Consider the following 22,758-nt stretch of genomic DNA (forward strand, 5'->3'; position numbering starts at 1 on the left):
TAAAGAAAAATTCACAGGGAGTGGAAGTTAACCCACAATCACTCCTTCCAGGGAAACCAAACTGCTTTCAGGTGATGCTGATGAGTCCTTTGGTGAAAGTGAATGGGCTTTTAGATCCACTGGAAAGTGAAAGACAGTATCCCCAATGAAGAACCCCTATGAAGAATGAGTGTGCCAAATAAGTTGAACAGCCTGTGCCTCTTTTAATGGAAATATCACATTTATGCACGTAAACACAGTAAAGTACAAAGGATTAGAAAATAGGCTTAATTTCCAGCCCCTAATTCTACATACTATATGTTCATCCCTGAGAGCACCTGTCAATGGCCGGTTTCTTGCAGGTGGTACTGAAAGTGCAAATTCAAGTACTCAGCTGCAGTACAGGTTGTTTTCAGAACCAAATCTGATTGCTAAATCTTCAAAACCCTGGGTTGGCAGTAAACAAAAATTAACAGTTAAACCATTCAATCCAGTGTACCAGTCTGAAGTCTGTCCTGACAGCTCTGCCACAGACAGCCAGAAGATTGTCCTCCTGCTTTCCAAAGAAATGAGTCCTGCTTGTATTCTGGTCACCTCAAAGCCATTACAAAATTAGTGTCTATGAATTGCATAGCACTGATGCACTTGCAGATAAAAATGATCTTCATATTCCCAGGACTGGGCAGGTGTATTGGCAGGTGCTTTTCCTCCAGGTCTGACCTAAGAGGCTACCTGGCAATGCAGTCTGGCCAGCACAGAAGTACAAAGAACAGGCTGTGTGGAAAAATTCTTGTTCCCCACATCTGTCCTAACTTCTGTCAGACCCTATAGACAGGAAAAGTGCTGATCTGGGCGCTAGTTTTCAATTAACTGAATTTATTTCTCCCATGACACAGTTTCATTACAAATTCAGTGAAACTGAAAGTGTCCAGCCTCTGTGCTGTGGGGCTAAAGGGTGGGAAAGTTTTCCCTCTCTTAATTGAGGGGAGAAACTGGTGACAGCAGCACAGCTGAGGTCTGCCTGGGCTCCAGTACAGCAACACCTTCAGGAGGACACACTGCAGCACATTTTAGTTTAAATGTGTGCAAAGCCTGAGGAAAACCTAACCCTGAGCATGTGCTCTATGCTGTTTGCATTGAATCTCTACTTCTATGAGTGTGGTTGTTCTTCAGCAAGCAGCAGATTTATAGCCGTTCCTTACCGGAATTTTCCAGGGCTTGGCTTGCTGTTCAGGCTGACTGCTGGTACAACCAGAAGAACCCTTAATGTGGAGTGTGAAAACCTGCAGCAAAAATCCGTAGGTACTGCCCACGTGGGAGATGAACTTCCATACCAGGGAAGGTTTCCTCGCAGTGTAGACAGAGGGGTGAGCTACTGCCCTCTTTGGGCACCCAGAGGTGTTGTACCAAAGCTTACAGTGACATCTGGCCATGTCAGTGGTTGAGCTGCCTCTGACTGGGTATTCACAGCATATAGCTGCACTTTACTCCTGGGAAAATTGCTTGAACCTCTGAAAGCTGCATAATATTCTTGTCCTGGCTATATTCTGGAAAGGCTCACAATAAACCTAGTGAGTTTTTTTAAAAGAAATTTAAATATCAACCTAAAAAAATATCCACTGTGCTTCACCATCTCCCTTATTTCACAGTTAAAAGCAATGACAAAAATTTCCCTGAGACTAAAGAGGAGACAATGGATAATGAATAAAGGAAAATCTAGTGGGGGAGGCAAATCTTAGGTGATGGTGGCAATCAAAAATTGTCACATCTTCTATGTTTCTTCAAAGAAATCAGTCCCTGCAACTGATTTATACTTGCAGAAGATGTGAATACCTCAACTACAGAGATATTTCATATTAAGCCCTTTTTATATTCAACAGAGAAAACAAGAGCATTAAGAACTGCATCCATACAGACTGTATGGACCTGTAGGGTTTAATGCCTGTATTTAAGATCTGCTTACTGGAATAGAAATAAAGTGCTCATTATATCTAAAACTGTAGACCTGGATTTTCATTGCCAACCAACACTGTGGTATATTTTAAACTGCTAATTATTATTATAAATCTTTGCAATATATCTGCCTAAGGAAGAAGAGGGAGGAATGTCTGGTGTCAAAACCACAGCTCCTTAATTTTGTCCATTGCAAAATGAACAAACACAAAATACAATTCTTTCAAACATATTTTTCAAGCTGTTTCACAGCCATTCACCAGGAGCTGGAAAAAGAGGAATCCACAAGACAACTGCACCACTTAGAACATCCCATCAACAGCAGATTGGTTAACCTAGTAAGTCTTCCAGCCCAAAATACATTCTTGCTCCACCATCAAATATGTCATGGCATAACCCTTGCTGTATTTCTGCTCCTTAAAGGCCATGACTCAGTATTCCAGCTCCATGGGCAGTGAGCATGCACAAAAACATTCAGTCTCTTGTAATCTTGCTGGGATAACAAGACTAGCAACTCAAAAACCTCTCACCAACTGCCTTTAAATCAGGTCCTGCTCTGGGAAGGAGACACCTGCCTTGGTTTTTGAGCCTCTGCTGCTCTATTCTTCTCCAGTTCCTCTGCCTTTCTCCTCTCCTCTTTTAATTCCTTGTATCTCCATTTGGGAATCTGCAGATAGGGGTCGTCCTTTGCACTGCTCCTCCTTCTCGCCTTTTCTGGCTGGAAGGTAGGTGGAGGTGCCTTGCTTACACGGACTTTGGGGATGACAAATCCCGGCCGGACACTGCTCCGTCGAAGTAGGTGGAGTGGCAGGAGGCTTGCTTTCCTCGTAGCTACTGTGCTTACTTGGGACATTGCAATGCTGATGGGCTGCAGGCTAGCTCGACGCTCCTTCTTCTTGGGGATCACTGTGACTTTGGAGTTCTGAAAGAGCTTCTCATAGTTGTTAACGTGATCTTTGTCTTGAGATCGGATTTCCTCTGCTCTCTGCTTCCTAAGGATTTCCTGCACAGCCAGTCTGCGCTTCCCCACACAAGGTGGGCTGCCTGGGCACACAGTCCGGCATGCCAGAGTGATGAAGGGACTTCCCAAGCTTGTTGTCACCTTCACCATGTGATCAAGGACCCCATCCTCTTCTGGGCCATAGAAAGACTGGAATGAGACAGCTGCTCTTACGCACTCAGAAATCTTCTGCAAACAGCTTTTTGTCTCTGCAGCCTTCGCAAGAAGTTCCTTCATTTTTGGCCATTCTGGTTTATATTGATCAGAAAACTGTTCTGGGCATGGTCTGTCCATCAGCTTCTGCATGACGAAGGCAGATTCTGATCTTCCTGTGAAACAAGCCCATTCCCATGAAGTCAGTCCACGGCTTGGGTCAGTTGCATGAACATTTGCCCCTCAAAAGAAAAAGATAAACGATTAGTGTTAATTAATTAAACCCCCCACATACCTGCTGCTGTGATCAGAGGTGAGTCAGGCAGATCTCTGCAAGAAAATGTCACATAAAATACACAATAATATTTGTGTCAAAATGAGCATGCAATTAGGATAGATCCAGTTCTTGACTTTATGAACTCCTTATTTCCTTAAAACAAGGTAAAAGACATTAAGACTGCATGTATGAAATTCTCTTAAAATTACAAATAATGAAATAATTTAATAATTTAATAATAATTTAGTCTTGACTGCCATTTTAATATCCATTCACTCGAGCTCACAAAAAAAGAGTTACAGATAGGGAAAGAAAAAATTCTCCACACAGAAATCTTTCCCCATATAGAATAGTGGACTTCGTACTGGTCACTTCCACTTGGAAGAAAGGTCTTAGGTTAATGATCACAAGTTCCATGAAAATATCCACTCACTGCTCACTAGGACTAAAAACAGCAAATAAAATTTTAAAAATGTAATTAATTTCTTAAAAAGCATTAAAAATGGTGGCAGGGGGGAAGAAAGTAAAAAAAGGGGAAATAGAAAAACAAAAAAATGTGCAATTCATGCTCTCTTATGTCTGAAAGGACTCCATAGAGTTAGGAAATGTTGAGAAGATGGTAACAAGGATGATCAAATACAAGGAAAGTTTCCATAAATGTCAAAGAGTGGATAATAGGTGAGACGGACCTTCAGTCTGAGCCCAGAACAGCTATTCTCATCTACCTGAGACTACTAGCCCTAAGGAAATGAAGTAATTGTTTGCCAAAACACTCTGTTATTGCCAAGTAGACCAGCCATAAGAGGCAGCTGGGATACAGGCTACAGAGCAGAAACTTAGACATTTAAAATTTCATGTCCTGGAAGGAAATTATTTCTAGTGACCTATCCTCCTCCCATTCCCAGTTTATGATATTTATCTCTCCAGTTCTGACATCTGTGTCCATCCCCACTCTTTTTTTTCATTTATTTCTGCATCCTTTTCCATCTTTGCATTCCTTTTGATCTCTCTATCTTCTTATTAGATCCCACACATAGGCTTTTGCCCTTGTTCTTCATGCTTTTTTTTCCAAAGTGTTCTTCACTTTTTTTGTTTTCACTCTTCTCCTCCATGGCACTTGGACGCTTGAAGAGAGGATACAAGAGTAACAGGAGAAGCAAGAGTCCTAGTCTGCCCTATGGTATCTTTTACAACTTCTTTAGTACAGTATCCACATTCCTTGGAAACCAGAAAATTGCAGGGAAGTCCTCCCATGATATTAGGGTGGGACTGTAGGCATTTGTTAATGAGGGTGGCATGTGCCCAATCCTGCTCACAGAGAAGATGTCTGTAAAGGACACAGGAAGCTAATTCAAGGTGCACCTGTGGAGGAATTGCTGCAGAACAATGAACAGCAGCAAGAGGTTTTGGAAGCTGAAAATAGCAAGACACTGTTGCAAATACCCAGCAGACTGTAGCTGGTAAATGCTAAAGGATACAAAAGACCTGTCCAAAATCTGGTTGATGGCACCAATTACAAAGACTCTCAGAGGCATGCCAAGTACTTGACAATTGGAACCATATCCTGTACTTCGCATCCAAGTGATCCTGGGCACACCACCTGGGCACACACATCTTGATGTTTTACAGTATATGGGTATGAATGTGAATGAATTAAATCAATAGGAAAATGAGGGAATACTCTCTGGTTCAGGCAGACAGGTTCTTAAACTGAAGAATTTATATTTTGCCTTTGAACTTTGATCTCAGAGGGAGCTTTGCATGTTCCAGTCTGAAGACTGTTCAGCAGATATACACCACATTCCCTGGGACAGGCATGGGAACTTTGCCCACCTGCCTTCAACATACTGAGCTCTGCAAAATTCAGTCATGGTGTACTCATATCTCTGGCCCTGCAGATATTTTCTGGATTTCTTGAAAGGGTTTAAAAATGGGATACAAAAAAACGTTTGATTTATTGAAGAGCTTCTTTACCAGATGAAGGACCATTTTCAAACAACCAACACAAAACTGACCTACACATATACTGTCACAAAAATGACAGTCTGTTCCATTGCTTTGCAAGAAGGAGAGGTACAGAGACCTGAGAAAAAGACCAGAGAACATAATGATAATTTTTTTTTCAGGATAGATTACCTTGGAGATGGCATTTAAAACTAGAGTAAAAAGGACTTGACATAAGGAAGGACAAACCAGTTTGTGGTGGGTTCAGTACAACCTTTCCCACAAAGGATGTTTTGTTATTACAGGAAAATAAAGATAAAAAGAGAGCACAAGGAAAGTAATAAAAATTTTAACTTTAACTCTATTAAGTTAATTCCTAAGCCTCTGAGAAAATCCCTAAAGAGAGGATGTAGAAAGGGACACCCTAAGCAAAATTGCTGATCACAGTTTAAGTGTAAGTTAAGTGAAATTTGCAGAAAGGACCACTCAGAGAGAGAGCACCAGGGCACTGCAGGGACTCAAGCATGGGCCCTGGATTGGAAGGCAGAAAGGAGCCAAAGAAGAGGAAGAGTCAATCAAATCAAAGAGTTCACAAGCTGTGGATTTGAAGAAAGGATTACAAGATCTCAGAGGCAGAAGGGTTTGATGAAGTTCATGACTGCAGAAATTATAAATTGGTGAGGGGAGGGAAAAAGACATACCAACACATGCCCTCTTGCTTCATTAACCTGTTTTTGAACCTCCCTATCCAAACTTCCTATGTTTGAGTTTCTTTCATCTTAGGCTAGCCTCTTTCCCTGGTCTCTTCTTAACACTTGCCTGAGTCTGAACTCCTTCCAAAAGAGCTGACTGTGACTGTGGCAAATTATGTGGAAGTTGCTTCCTTAATGTACATGTAACAGGCAAGGAATTAATACAGAAAGAACAGCAGCTAAAGGAATTATCTTCAAATAAAAAGTTTAATTCTCAGCTTGTAAACAAACGAGGTTTATACAGCTGTTTACCATTATCTTCAAGAAAAAGTCATTCCAGTTCTGATATGGTGCAGCTGTGAGAATTTGGAGAAGAGTAGTTCAAAAAGAAGCTGAGAAAGTGCTCACTGGAGGCTTTCCACCTTTGCTTGGGGGCTGCACTCAGCTCTGGTTCTTGTTTGGGCTATGCCTGTTCCTGGCCATGTACCGTGTTGGACTGGACCATGACCCACCGACTTCATTTCTTGTTTGACCTCAGACTTGCCTTGTCTCTATGAACTTGCCCTTGTCATCATAGACTTGCCTGGCAATCACTGTAGTGCTGCCTGATCCAGGTTATTGTCACCAGCCCTGCCATGTTCCTTAAAGGAGCACTTTTGTTGATGAGACTGGTGCTGAGGCCTTGCTGCCACCCTTGGCTCACCTCCCTTTGATGTGATGACAGATGGATCCCCAGGTGTTTTGGAAACTCTGTCTCAGAAAACAATACTACAGAGTATTGAAATCTCAACCTTTCAAGAGGTATCGATGCTGACCTTGTACTTTGTATCACAAAATCTCCTCTAAGGCATGATTTACCATAGTTTTATTGATTTTCTTCAGGAGACATTCCTGAACAAACTTGAAATTCAGCAGAATGCCTTGTCTGGAATATACATGAGTAGTCATGTCCCTTTGTAAATGTAAAAGCAGTCTTATTGAACAAGTTGTCATTTCAGTGTAACTATAGCCTACTAGTTTACTTTTAGGAATGCTGCACTTGCCACTTGCCTTGCTTTCCCTAGATGTTTCCCTGAAGTTCACTTTCAGCACAATAAATTTGAATACACATGCACCTTTACAATATAAATATCCTGTTTTATTAAGACTTCATGTCCTTTTGAGAAGCAGAACTGGCAACTTGGGTTTAAAGAGAAGGGCTGAGGAGGCTCAGGCATCTGTTACCAGTCTATTTTATGGGTGGTATTTAAAGCCCAGTCTCCAGACCCAGGGCCACTCTGACAACATTACTAAAACAGCACCGAGACTAGACTGGAGATTACAGCAGGGCATGACACAAGAACAACAACCAGAATATCTAGCTTGCTCTCCTGATAAGCACTGGCAGCGGTGCAGTGCTGGCAGCACAGCAGCCTGTGACAAACTGCCGATGGGAGACCGGGTCCCCCTTCACCCGCTCTGCTCTCACAAAAAGCAAATTCACATGTTCCAAAGACTCCCTCTGAAAGAGCAGCACTATGACCAAGTGTCTCAGAGTGCCTTAATCATGTAGTGATTGACCTTGGCCCTCTCCACAAACTCAAATTTCAGGAGGAGCAGTCACTTTGGCAATCCAGCTCCAACCATCTGTCACACATTGCTGTTACCTCTTTCCTCATCTCATCATGACTGTGCTGCATCCATGCTAAGGCAGCCAGGAAGGCAAGTTATTCTGCTTTGCTGACCTCCTGCATTGCCACAAGTAGCCGGCCATCAGCAGAGGTCTTTTCCAGGCTGGGAAACAGATACTGGGTTTAAAAACCTCCTGGCTGTAACTCTTTTCTAAATACATATAACTGCTTTGTAGCTATGCAAGTAGACCCACAGCTGATTATGGGTGTTTCTCTTCTATGCTGACATACATTTTTACATTTTAATATCAAATTTTGCTGCTTTATTTGTGAAATTGATTTTTTCACCAAATCATTTAATAACTCCTTTTACCTTTTTCAGCTCACTAGTACTTCATTGTCAGCATCCACTCAGTGTCCCTTAAGTCCCAAACTACTTCTAAATCCATTCTGAATGAGCATTTCCCTCCTTCCCTCCCTCCATTTCACCAGACTGTGCAGTGCTAAAAAATACTCAGATATTAAAATGGGTGCAGGCAATTTACTACACTTCCTTTGTGGCCCCTATTTTGAGCTGAAAATGTGAGGATCCGCAAGTACTCACTGAAACTGCAGTTTAGAAAATCAAAATTATATTAACTCGTCAGATCTTTAGTTGGTGGATGATCTTTGGTATGCTCACTATTTCTGATGCAGAAACAGGTTGATAAAACTTTCTGTAGGCAAACTCAAGATGGAGGCTTAAAAAGTAATTTTCTGGCTATCTAAAGGTTTGTTCTTTCCAATATTTTGTTTCCTTATGAATCATGGAAACAAGAAATAGCTATTCAGATGCCTGAGGCAGCAACCACAACAGTGAACTTTGATAATGATACTTTTAGTATAAGAATCAGAATAACAAATACTGAGTTATTTAAATAGCTGAAAGGTTGTGAAGCAGCTTCTAGTGACCCAAACAGAAAGAGCAAGCTTCCCTCAGATCTCTAGTGATAATAATAGGTCACGATACCATAAGGCTAATTTGATAAGTCAGAAAATCATAGGATTGAAGTTTCATTTTAAGTGACAATTTATAACACTCACTGGAAAATTTTGGAATAGCATCTGCATCTGAAGTATGTATGAGTCTAGAAGGTGCATCTGTTTCTAGAAGTGTTTAAGCTCCCACAGTAGTTTCATAACTTTTTGTCATAAAAATTTAAAATTTCTAATTCCTTTCAATTCCTAATCCTTTGTTCCAGAGTAAGAGGCTACAGAACTTAGCAGAAAATAATACATCAGTTACCACATTATGTTTTCTGTGCCCTATCTATGTCTAGAAACTGGATATTATGAAATGAAGGATAGTAATATCACTATGCTTGATAAAATCATGCAACTTAAAATATTCTGATTATGAGGGATTACACTCTTGTGACAGCAAAATCCCTGCAATGGACTCCTTATTCAAGATCTCTCTCAATGAAATGGACCTGTAGGACTCTTGATCTAGCTAGTAACAATATTCACACACCGTTTGTTATTATTTTCACAATATTTAATTTGTGTTATATATATCTGAAAAAACGCGAATATATACTAATATAACCTAGTTATTTAATTATTTTCTAACATTTTAAACACCAAACACTTAATATAAAAAACCCATACAATATTGTGGCTGAAAAATGCTGTATGTTAGAACTGCTCTTGTAGAGGCTGTTGCCCCTCAAGGGGCCTTCTGAGTCTCCTCTCCAGGACCCCCTTCACCTTGCAATGCAATATAGCTGGAAATTCAACAGTACACAAGAGTCAAGAGCAAGAAACATAATTCCTGTTCTCAGATGTCAAGAGAGACAGGTGGGCAGAGAGAGATCTGTTCCCTCCCTGTGTCACAGCTCCCTCCTCGCAGCAGACACAGACCTGATGGTGCCCAGTTGCTCATAAACCTGGAAACCAAACTCAGAGCTGTAGAGGCATTAACAAAAAAAATAAGTCACCAAATTTCCCACCAGTGGCCCCTACACCCAACTCTCCTGACAGGAGCTGGAGCCCCCAAAGCTTTTTAGTCCCCACCACAGTTCAAGGCAGAAATGGAGGTCTGGCTGTGATCTCACCCTCACACTGTCACACACAGAGAAGGCAGCAAGCAACCTGCATGTGTCATGGATTTCATTAACTCCCCTTCTACAAATTTTGATGATCCTGCTCCCCAGACTCTCTTGGAGACAATCAGTCTCACCCTCAGAGCTCTAGGAGAGCTCATGGGTAAGTTTGTACAAACAAACTGAATGCTCCTACAGCACATGCCTTCACTGCCTTCACTGTGGCTTATTTAAAAGCTGCACCCACTTCCAGGGAAGGCTGTACCACAGTTCTCAGAGCAAACATCCCAAGAGCCAGTTTTTTTCTTGGTAGTTGTTAGATGGTGGCAAAGAAGAAGAAAAGTACTTTTCATACCTGCCATCATCAAGGCTTTCACACATTCTGTTCGACCCTGCATTGCAGATTTCATCAGTGCTGTGAATCCAAATGCATTCCTCTTCTCAATATCAAGCCCAGGAAAATAGTTCAACAAATAGTTTGTAATGGTTATGTGCCCTTTAAAGAAACAAAAAAGCAGAGAAAATATGTCACACAATGCAGGTGCTGTCTCAGGGATAAACCAAAAATTTACTCCTGCGGGTCCATCTAATAACTGGAAAATGCAGATAGTTAAGTAAGATCTCTTTTCTTTGTGTCCTCTTCCACTCATTGCAGTCATCAGCCATAGGGTTAAGGGTCTGACTTGTGACCAGAATATTGGGATAGGAGGTAGAAAATCTGGATTCCCACTTTCTCTCGAATTTCTCTCCTTTCTGAAAAGTCAGCTTAAGGTAAGGGAATAACTGAAGATCAGAAATAGTCACTCTGAGGATGCGCCTCAGAAACTGGGGCCTCAGTTTCTTTACCCAGTGAGTAGCACTGCAGAGGGAATCTCTACAATTTATGGAAGGAAGGCCCACCACAGGGGAAACTGATTGCAAAGGTTCATCTTTTTCCCTCCGCTGGTAAATTTGAGCCTTACAATCATGGTGCTTCATTAAAAAGTGATGACTGTGCATAGTCGTTCCAGACAATAATGCTATCAAACCATGCCAGGTCTGATACAAGAGAAAGCAATATTTTGTGTAGGATCTCACATTTTTATTTTTCCATCTGACAGTGTAAAGCCACTTCTCTACTTTCCTGCAGTTGAAAAGTCAGATTGATGTTCAGTTTTGGTAGTAAAATTATTTAAGTTCTTCTTCAAAAAGCAACTGTTGTTGCCATTCATGTGCCTTGTATGTCAGGATAACTGGTGTCTACAAGGCTATACTGAAGAGCTAAACACATCTCTGGCTAAATGGTTGGAAGACCAATTAAGACATCAAATCTTTATAATTGGACTATCAGATGAATAGCTAGTGCCGTTATGACTCAATCAAAACAGTTTTCCCTTCACTTGTCAATCATTTTATGATGCTTTGATGCTCTGTAAAATAATGCCATCTGTCAGGTAGCTGTAACAATCACAATTTAATTAGTAGGAGCTGTAAAAATATTCTCTCATCTCGCTCTGCAGACCAGATGACTATTCTGTAATGCATGTCATTCAAATGCATCTAGAAATGTTACTGAAGCAGATTATAATTCATACAGGACAGTTATAAAAGTCTATAGCATCACATCTGATGTGAATTTCATCAGCAGTCACTTTGTACCAACACAGTCCTCCATTCACTTTGAAAACCAAGTTAAGAAAGTCTTTACCAATTAATTTGTATTGCAGGTGTTACTTTTTCTCTCCTATAATTTTTTTTACTTTTTTACCTTTCTGCATAACCGGAGACTCTCATGAAATCTGAGCAGATGTAGAGATAATGCGTATCAGATGAGCAACTCCACAGCCAGAGAAAACCAAATAAAAAGTCCCCTGTATGCAGTCCAATGAGAATGAAATATAAAGATTCAGCAAACCACAAGCTGAACAAAGCAAAAGTGAACTGGGTTCAGGGCAGGATCAAGTGACCTGGTCCTGCTCACTCAAAAGCTGAACAGGGGTTTCAGCTTTACTGATTCTATGGCATAAAATCAAATCCTGGCAATGAATCAGTTGCTACTGGGAGAATCTTTGTGCCCAAATTGTTTTGCAGGACATGCTCTGCTTCAGTGATGTAGAACATGTGTCTTCGTGAATGTTTTGGAGCAGTTGAAATCCTGCTTTTTGACCACAAAAACCAGGGACAAGCTGAAACAAGTAGAAATAATAAGATGGAAGATTTTCCAGCAGTTATTACATCACTAAAGATGTTCTACACTTTGCCAAAAACATAATTACAGTAAAAGGTGCTTTTCAAATCTGGGGTGATCCTAAGAATTAATCCTGAAAGACCTTGCTTAACCAAAACTCTGCAGGGGACTAGAAATGGCCTCAAATGAGACAGAAAAAAAAATACAAGCAGTAAAATAAGAAAGGAAATTAAGAAGTTTGTGATTCCCAGACATTTTGTGTCTCAGGGATTCCTGAGAACCACTTCAGTTTTAATCTGGAGGATCTTCTGTCCTCTGATGTTTGCTTCAGATTTCCAATTCAAACAGATATCAAATTCAAAGCAAAACTCAGAGCTGCCAAGTTTTAGTTCAAACCCTGTCATACGCTTTTGATTTAATGCCATGAAGTTTGCTTTGGTTCTCCTGTGTCTGAGTGAACAATCAGCCATTACCTAAATTGTAAACTGGGTGAACCTCATGTGATGTAAAGTCTGCTATGAAAGCCATATGCAGCTCTAAAATAAATGAGCCTGGGCTCAGCCTGTTTGATGACACTGAATTCAAAGCAGGCTCTTGCTGATTTTAAGCCAGATCTACTTCCTACCAGAACTGGCGCACTAAGGGTTGACTTCTTCTCCATGCGAGCCATATTTAGAGATCAGCACAGATGTCCGTAATAGCTTAATTCACTTAACTGCTGCCACAAAAGAAGAATCTATAATGATGACAATATTGCCTAATAACCTGTGTAATACAGGCACAAGGATAAGCTGCATAGTAAAGAAGACTCTTTGTCAAATAACATTTCACTCCTGAATTGTAACTGCAAAACACTTGTGTTTGGCCTGCAGGTAGTGAATGCTTTCTCACAGATGGATGGAACCAAAGACACCCAGAAGGCTTTATCCTCTGGGTGTTTTAGGTGCTTGTGTTCTCATGTCTTTCTTAATAAACAGAACTGGGATAACTTACAATTTTGTGTTCCCAGCTCTACAGTCTTGCCCCAAGTTGGTGGCTGTAACATAAAATATCTATACTTTGTAAGCAAATACAACTCCCTCTTAAGACCAGTGCATACCAATTACTATACACTGATGTAGCTACATCCCTATCAGCAGCAGAACTGAGAAAAAAAAAGTAATTTTCCTTCTTTTTCTTTTTTTAATCGCTCTCCTTCCTCCCTTTCTTTCCGCTTGTTATTTAAATAGCTTGTTTGTATCAATCTCCTATTTTTTCTGCGTTGTCCTTGTAATGATGTTTAATGATTTTCTTTCGGCTTCAATAGCATCACGACACATTTCTGAGCACCACCTGCTGCAGACTGCAATGCATTTACAATTCTGGAAGGCAAGCTCTCTTTGAAAAGGGATATAAGAAATAGGAAATATTGAGAAAGCAGATGAACTGACAAATTTTCAATTGTGAAATTTACACACAAAGCAGAGGACTTTGTAGTTATTTTTCTATACCAATAAGTTTGTTAAGACAGTACTGCTTTCCACTGATCATTTCAATCTGTCTTTCTCTGGTCAGCCCACGCAGAAAACTTCAGCCTTAGCTACTTTTGTTGGAGGATGAGAACCTCAAATTATCAAAAGGAATACAAAGCAATACAACTGAATTCACTCATATTCTGAGAATCTACTTGCTCTCTAATTTAATCCCATTTAATTCAAGCTGATGCTCATATTTGAGCATCATGTCTGGGCAGTCATGAAATGGCATAGGCAAGTATGGATTTTACACTCTTCAGCACAAGTGAAGAGACCTCTCTGTCATCTCTTTTGGTATGTATACCTCATAATATAGATGCACACTCTGAAACACACAGGACAATTCCTCAGGACCACACCTTTTTTTCCCATATAGCTCCTCTTTGGGGTCTGGTCATAAATGATGGCCCACCTGGTAGTGGATAATAACAAAAATGGCAGCACTCTCTGGAATCTTCAAATACCACCTTAAAAATACCTGAAATAATGTGAAATAATGTGAAGAAAACCCATAGTTTTGATATAAATAACAGTGATCTCAGAATAATTTATTTTGCAAAAATGTGATTACTTGTCACAACCTAAAGTTAACCCCTCCCCCAAAAAAATAAATTCTCCACTAAAGGCAAGCTTGCATAAGCTTTTCTTTCAGGTCTTTATAATACACTGCTCAGTGTTACTACTTAACATCCAGCAATAATTAAGCAGCATCTCTTGCACTGTAACTCCTCTGGTTGCAATGTTAGCCTCACAGTAATCTCTATTAACACTGCAGCAGTATCTTGTGGTAATTAATTAAATAACTGGTGTAAACATTGTAGCTCAGGATTAGCACAGGCAGGGGAAAACGTCCAAGTTGTTGGGGTTTTGTATAAACTTCTGTTGACTACAGTAATTTCCATTTTCTTTTGGGATCAATTGCAAGTACTGGCAGTCAAGTCAATGTCAGCCCACTGGATTAATTCTGAGCTCATTATCATAAGTTATAAAGGTCAAGAAGGAGGCAGTGTTAAACTTTTTTTTAGTTCAAATTTACATAAAGGCAGATAAATAGAAGTAGATTAGTGTTTTGGAGACTTTCCACCTTCTTTGGAAAGCTACTGTACTCATGACATTGCTATGAATGTGATCACAGTTTTTACTTCCAGTATTCAAGACCCATCTTGCAGGACCTTTCCCAGAGTTCACTTTTTGATGCAACTCAAAGCAAGTTTAGGAACTACCTGGAAATGTCCAGTGGCACTAAATTGACATGGAATCCGAACTGCTCCAATCTTTAGAATGGCTTGAATGATATTCCCTGGTGAAATTTGTTCCCCTCAGGCAGCCAGTGCTCAAGGGTAAGGACTATGTTCCATGAACTCCTACAAACATCGCAGACTCTTCACCAGCCAGCAGATATGATAAAGACCAGCTATGCATTTCCTTGTAAAGTGACTGCCTTTGCAGAGTGTGCTTGAAGGATGCAAAGGAAACTGGGGATGCAGAGCTAGACAGCCCCTGGAACAGCTTTTAGATTAGAAAGTGTTGGCATCCTTCCTTAGAGAAATTTTTCCTGATTTACATGCCTTAGCACTTTGTTAATACTTGTTTGAGAAAACTAAGGCTTCCCTTAAAGATTAAAGCACAGCCCTACAGTTTTAACAGAAATAATTAAAGGATTGTTTTCTAACTGAACGCTGGAAATAAGGAGCTCTCCTGAGAGTTTCTCTTACATCTATGTGATCTGTTACACTCATTCACTGAATATTACCATCCTGGGTGGGATAAAAGAAAACCTTGTGCTAAAACCTGCTCTCACTCCAGCCTTCATCAGAATTAACATGGTTGATGTAGGTATCAACTGTTACAAAAGGATCATTGGCAAATACTAAATCCTGCTGAGTTTTTTTTGCTTTTTAAGTATGATATGGATGAAAACTGTTTTAGCAGCTAAGGTATTTCTTAATGATGATATGTTTCCCACAGTCATCAATTACTAGACACTCTCTGGGGTAGGTACAGCAAGCATGGGAGAAAAGCACTAATGCAGCATATTACACAACCACAGTATTCAATTGTTGCTGCCAGAGCAAACATTGGAAAATCAGCTTAAAGGAACAAAACACTATAATACTGCACACTTGGGATGAGATTTTCTTTATTTTTAAGTTAAAATAATTAATGGTATCTACTAAAAATGTATAGCTTTTGCTGCCCTAATCTACTGGATAAATACTACTGTAGATTAATTAGTTCAAAGAAAAACATAACAAACCTGATGGGGAGTGGGCTTGGCCAGAATTATTTTACACAGAATAATTTCTTTCAGGGATTTGAAAAAAAATTCTAAAAAAATGTAACCTAAACACACACTCCTCCCAAGACCCTGCATGTAAGAGGTGATACAAAGACCCTTACCTGCCTGTGCAGCTGTAATTAGAGCTGTGTTCCCTTCGTTGTCCTGCCAGTTCACATCAAGGTGAGGGCATTGTGCTAAGGCTATTACAATATCCACATAACCTTGGTAACAGGCAATGATAAGACCATTCTGTAAGGTAAAATATAAAATGAGAGTTAGGTTTGACAGACTGAGAAAAAAATCACTAAAGAAGCTTACTAGACAGATTTTTCATTTTTTTTACCCCCCCAGAAAAAAGAACTGAAAAGGTACCAGCATAACTAGTGATCAGCTCCAGGCACAATGTTCAGATCCAAAACTGTTCTTTTTATCTCTGCTCTTTGGCAAGTAATGTTTGATATTCCTCTGAAATACCTATGAGAGTAGGTATTACATTATGCTACATGCAAAGTAACTGTTCCCAAATGGCTTATGCTTATATGGCTATATACTATACACTCAAATGAGAATAAATCTGATTTTATTATCTAATAAAATGAATCCAACAGGTAAAATGAACTGGACCTGCTCTGAATATTAATTCTCTGAAAAACAACTACTTGTTCTGTGAAAGGGAAGTGGTAGGCAGGAGTTGTGTTCATACTGCCTCTTGCTATCTTTAAATAATTCAAATTTCCCATTGGAACTATGTCTCCATTTTTTATAATCATAAATAAAATTTAATTGTTTTTAGAGGGCCTGTTTAATGTGTTTTATGACACCTGGAGGCTGTAAAATTTCTAGGAGGAAGCCAAGCCAGGAGGTAAACCTTGTAACTATGCTTGGTACCCAGACAGTGTTTCATTTCATAGCAGCAAACTGACAGCTTCCCTAAAATACAGCAAAATACACTTTTCATTAATTAAATGGAACCACAGTGCTTAATCCTGGATGCTCTCTTGACCACTAGGATTAAAGCCATTATCTCCAGTCTTCAGATTACTTGGGCAGCCCTCATTCATCAGGCTAGGGCTGATGGGTGTAGAGGAGGTCAGGCACAGATAAATCAGCGTTCCCTGCACTCCCTCCTCACTGCCAGCACATTACTCAGTGTGCCTGAGCATTGCATGAGCATCTGACTGCTGAAAAGATGAGGGCAGAGACACAAATTTCAAATTGCCTGCTAGCCCTGCCTGCCTGAAATGCACTCACATGAAAGACTTGCAAGGAGAACCTGGTAATGAAAACAGAATGTCCCACTCCTGACTCCTCCATCATTTTTCTCTTGCCTACACATTCTCTTTATTTCTTTTCCTCGTGGACCTTACTTATAGATGTTCACCAGGTGACCACTGTGGCTTCTGCTTTATTGTCATCTTAACTAGTTATTCAGTTCCTCTTTCACTGTCATTCTGGATAGTTCTGTTGGCTGAGGTGGCAAACACCTTCATTGAGATACAGGAGCGATATTTACTCTTTAGACTGTTCACAGGCTATGTAGGTTATTTCTCAATTACACCTTTCAATAAAATAATTACTCTGTGTTTTTTTGTTCTTAATTCACTCTTGCCCTCAGCATGAAGAAACACCTACTGCTGCTTTATAAAAAGCATCTTCATTTGCTTGTGAGGGACCTGTAATTCTACAAAGCCTTTTATTGAAATTGCACAGAGGATTCTGCCAAAAGTTGGAGGTTTGTTTTGGTTTGTTTGTTTGTTTTTTACTAAACGTATGTATTTTCCTGGTGGGACTGTTCAGATTAATCCAAGTTTTACTATAAAGTAATAGCTTTTAATAGCTTTTGAGCTATTAATAGCTTTTTTTTAGCTTTTAAGAAGCATGTGTCAGTGTCCATTTTGTAGGGACTTGAGCATTATTTAAATTCTTTAATAACTTAATTTTTCACCCAATGATCAGGATATAGGTCTTTATAACTCCAAAAGCTGTGCAGATTCAATATCACTGATGTTGGAGACAAGCACATGACAACAACAGACCAAGGTCATGCAGCAACAGACAAATTTTATTGTTGGGTGCCTCCTTTTATAGGGGCTTCAAATTTTCTGCAATTACATACGTGATTGGTTAGGGATCTTAGCTCTGCTCAGCTCACTGGCCAATGATCTGGATGCATTCATGATTCAAGGGGATTGGCCGGGACCCCCTGTTTGAGTTTGAATCTGACCTAACATTATCATACTCAGGGACTTGTTTACCTCTATTCCCTAATGAGCTAGGCTGATCAAGTTGGTGTCTGTCAGGGCTAATTTATCTATGCAGCTTACAGCCAGCTGAAGCTGTCACAGTTCCCCCTGTTCAGTTTAAAAAATGCGAAGTGTTCTTTGTCCTCCTCTGCACAGACAGGAAGTACAACAAGACAGCGTGATGGCACAGATGATTCTCCCTAACTTGACAAGCCTAGCCTCTCCCAGCCAATGACGTATCCCATATATCATTGAAGATGTAACATTCATACCCAGGAGCTGTCATATGCCATTATCAACAATACAAGTTTTCAAACTGGAATTCAGCTGACTCATTACTTGGAAGTTACAATCTTATATCTTAACTCTACAAACAAGAAACATTTCAACCTTAGAACCATGGGAAAACCAACCAACAGAGGAAACAACTAGTCTAGATTCGTGACCTTAAATAGATAAATCATTAAGTCCTCATATCTTTAAGTATATAGAATTCTTAAATAAATTGTCACTTCAAGATGCCCAGATTTCTATGATGAAAAGCAATTCAAAATTACTGGATTTTGGAAATTTTCTAACAGTGTCAAATGCTTTAGGGTATAGATAGCCTCAGCCACTCCACTCTGTGGGTTCTCAATAGACATTCCCCACTTTCTTGTTTAACAAGAATACATTTTAAAGTGCTATGCATAGTCCCCATGATGGCTTGTCCTGTTGGTGAGTGGGGAATACTAGTATGGTGTAACACACCCTAGGGCTGTAGGAATCATCTTGTATTTAGTGAAGTATACAACCACTTTTGAAAGTACCATTTAGCAAACCAATTCAAAATTATCAAAGGAAAAATCCCCTGTGTCAATTAGGTTCTACAGGTTACATCCTCGTATACAATCAAAAATGACATGTCCTTGTGTTTGTAACATCTCTAAAATATTTGACTCTTGAAGTCCTTGAGTAAAGTCATAAGTGAATTGTTTTGTGAAGGATTCTTTGTTTGATTGTGATCTTAACTTATTTGATGGATAGATATAATGTTAACAACACCATTCAGTTGCATTTGTTGAATTTATTTGTATAGTTATAACACCGAAAGCATGGTGCAAAAATGGTTGGGTTGTCCGCCTCCACAAACACAGACAGTATGCAGCACCAGAGACCAGAGTCATTAAAATTGGATCATTTTTGTTATCTAAGGACACCTACTAAGTTGTTTCTTGAGGCTGGAGGAGACCATGTTACTCACTTGCACAGCTATTGTACTGAGTCATCGACTGTAAGAGATGACACACTGCATGTTCTCCAGAAGTCAGAGGAATTTATATTAATTTTAACATAATCCTTGTCATTTGCAGAGTTGGTAAACACAGTGCTGGCTTGACTAAATATAGACAATAATAACTGGTAGAAACAGTTTTTGTTTCCTTTTAAATGCTACAGTACTTAAGACAGTCAAACCAGCACTTCCATAAGTATTCATTTTGCAAAAGTCATTATTGGGTAATAGTTATGGACTAAAAGAATAATATTCTTTTGTACAAATTAAATCATAATTTAAAGAAAGGAGTCATAGGAGTTATGCAGAAAAGAAACCAACAAGCATTGTTGAAATGAAATGCAAAAATGTTACTGAAATGCAAAATACTTCTGCTAAGACTGCTGTCTGAAATACCTTTGAAGTAAATTTAACAAGACTCTTAGAACATATTTACAGGTTTACAAGCCAAGTTTTAGAAAAATCAAAACATGTCAAAGAAAATTACCTGTTTGTCCTAATAAGCTTAGATACATTTCCCTTTGATTGCAAGTAAAGCATTTGCACCTTCTTTTAAATCAATGCATATGATCTTAAACTATGGTGCCAGTGATGCACAGGTCACATTGAGCTCATTGTCTCAAACAAGGTGACCGGAAACACATAAATCCCCCCAGACATGTAAACATGCACTCTATTATCCAGCTACACGAACACCTTCTCTTTTAAACCAAATTAGTACCTCTATGTTTGCTTTCATGAACTTAGGATGTTCTTTTCAGGACCTTAAAAAAAACAGTGTCTTTGAATTCTAAAATGTCACAAATATTAAAGAAGTCCATGTCTCAATGAAGCTGTCTTTTTGTCTAAGGAAGATAACAGGAGGCTGTCACAAACCACCTCTTTTTACTGGGCAATTGGTTAGGTCACTTATGGTAGGTTTATAATAAAGAGCTGTACCTCTGCAACACAAGACAGCTGTTTACAGCAAGTCTTTAACTGGGAAATACTCGTAATACAGTTCAAATTGACGTATTAAAATATTAAATGTATCACCTTTATTTCTTACCAAGAAAATCTCCTTCTAAGCAAGATACTAGTGTCTTCTTTATTAAAACTCCAGACACTGCAATCTAGAGATGGCAAGACTATAATAAATTCTATTTGATCTAATTTTAAACTCTTAATGAATTTTAGTCCTCTGTGCTGAATATTTGTGTTATGCAGATAGAAAGTAAAATTTAACAATTTTGTTTTTCCTGTGTAATCATCTTGTGTTCTGATTCATAACTTTGGGATACTAAGAATTTCGTAAGACTTTCAGGGACAACAAATAAACAAATTGCATAAATATAATAGAAAAGGTTTTAATAGAAAAGCTCCAACCTTGAATTAAAAAACCAAACAGTCTTTTCTATTTTGAACTTATTTCAAACTTTCATCCTAGGTTTTCACACCTCCACATAATCTGCTTGTTTTCTACAATTTATAGTTTTGGGACTCCATACAATACTATCCTTGCAGGCTGACATTAATTGCAAGGGAAATATGGCATAGCACAAGGATGTAGAAGTCTATGCATTGGGTTTTACTCTGCATAGTATATTTTTTCTTTTGAAGGATTTATGATAAATCATCAAATTGACAGTGACAAAACTAAATGTCATGTTGCCATTATCCAGAGTTATTACAAAGTATGCTCAGTTAGATATAAGGAGGTGAAGTCTAGGTAAGTATTATGAATATTGTTTGAGTGTATGTATGTAAGGCTTTCCTTTTACAAGCTTATTTAATAGGTTTCCTTTTGGTGGTGTTGTCTCAATAACCTTTTAAGTTTTATATTGCAATCCTGGCTGGTTTGCTATAGGTTTGTTAATTGTCAGATAAACCAAAAATAGTCAGCAGCTCCCATCCTTGAATATGTTTCCACAATTTTAAATTACCAAGAACAAAACCTAGTTTTAGATTTAGAAATCCCAAAACTGAAACGGTAAGATTTTTGGAATAGGAGAATAAATACCTTAGTACTTCTTTTTTCTTCTGAGAAGGTAAAAGAACCTGGAAAATTACTGTGAGTTCTATATGGAAGAGAATTATTAAGTTAAACTATAACCCAAATATTACATGGTATCATACCAAAATTAAATGCACATTTGAAGAGGAAAGGACTTAGCATTGCAAATCATAACTTGAGGAGTGAAGCTGTGAAGGTATACACAGAAATTAATATTAGAATGAGTACTTGCTTTTATGATAACCTGTCCAACATTTGGAAACCTTATTAAAGCAGCTTTCAATTTGTCTGTGTTGCTGCCCCTTTTGGCTGCTGCAAGAAGCAGAAATAGGCACTGCAGCTGTGGCCATGAGAGAGTCCCCCAAGTCACAGGGGCCCAGAGCCACAGCCCTGCCTGGGACAGAAGCTGTGGCCATGGTGGTCAGCAAATGGGAATTCCAGATGCAGTGGGAGCAGCATGGGCTGGTTCCCGATTTTGACGCCTCTCTCCCAGGCGGCAGCGGCACAGCCCCATAGCCACCAAGCTGTGTTGCAAAAGGCGGGAGGTCATTGTCTATTGCCCACTGGGCTCCCTCGGTCCCTGCATGGCAGCTTTTCAGGGCTCCCCAAGGTGATGGCTTTTTGCATGACTGGATCCACCAGGGTCAAATGGAAAACTGCAGCATTGCACTGACTTGATAGTGGTGAAGGTGTCTTCTCCAGTATACGTCAACTCCCTTACTGGTGTATATCCCAGGGGCAGGTCCATCTCCGGTAGCAGTGGCATGCTTACAGCAGCAGCAGCAGTTATTTTAGGATTCCCCAATCTATGGTTGCTTCTGGGTATGACTTCTAGTTGTTCTCCCTGTAGCCTTGATGATGTGTTGCCAGGGTCTACCCACAACTTGTAGCGATGGCTGGGCATGCTCATTGGAGGCTGGGTCGAAGGCACAGTCTCACAGCTGGGACAATCAGCTCCAGGAGGAGGTGGTCTGAGCACGCCCATGGTGTCAAGGGGTGTGTGTAGCTCCAATATGCACTGTTCAAATGGCAGCGTAGGTGCAGTTGGGACAGCTGCAGATCTCTCCATTTTTTGCAGGAGCCAGGCACCCCTGTGGTGCAGTTGCAGAGCCAGCACAGTCAGGTGCAGTTGCAGAGCGCCCACCTGTGGCACCCAGGGCCCACCGCGGCACAGCTCAGCTCAGTGACCGCTTTGCAGCAGTCAGGCACCTCACAGAGGCCAACCCTTTCAAGGATCTCAGCTGGCAAAGCAGGGCACAGGGGAGCTGGAGGACGCTTGTTCAACATAGCACAGCAGCACAAGGCATCTCTGCTGCTTGAAACAGCATCACAGCAGCTTTGTTTGGCTGTGGCACACTCCACCAGCAATATGTGCTGGCTCAGACCAGCTCCACAGTCCCATGCAGAAGCAGAGCATTCCACAGACAGGTTGTCCCCATTCAGGGTGGCACCTCAGCTCTGGGCAGCAACAGGATGTTCTGCAGACAGGTCATCCTTGCCTGGAGGGCTTCACAGTTCTGTGTGGTTTCATGGGACAATATGGCTGGTCCACCTATCCTCCTCCCCTGTACACCCGGCATGGCATCCATGCTTCC

At 40.0% G+C, this 22,758-nt stretch overlaps 1 protein-coding gene across 1 annotated transcript; it reads right to left on the reverse strand.

Annotated features, from left to right (window-relative positions):
• Window positions 1–170: 170 nt before the first annotated feature.
• Window positions 171–22,148, reverse strand: LOC107198158 (ankyrin repeat domain-containing protein 33B). Its single transcript, XM_033519330.1, has 4 exons — window positions 21,885–22,148; window positions 15,774–15,903; window positions 10,048–10,188; window positions 171–3,327 (listed from the first exon to the last, which is right to left on the reverse strand). The coding sequence occupies exons 1-4, from the start codon at window positions 22,146–22,148 to the stop codon at window positions 2,477–2,479; spliced, it is 1,386 nt and encodes a 461-aa protein (XP_033375221.1). The 3' UTR covers window positions 171–2,476.
• Between the last annotated feature and the right edge of the window lie 610 nt (window positions 22,149–22,758).

Source organism: Parus major, chromosome 2, assembly GCF_001522545.3.
Source record: "Parus major isolate Abel chromosome 2, Parus_major1.1, whole genome shotgun sequence".
Classification (NCBI taxonomy): Eukaryota; Metazoa; Chordata; class Aves; order Passeriformes; family Paridae; genus Parus; species Parus major.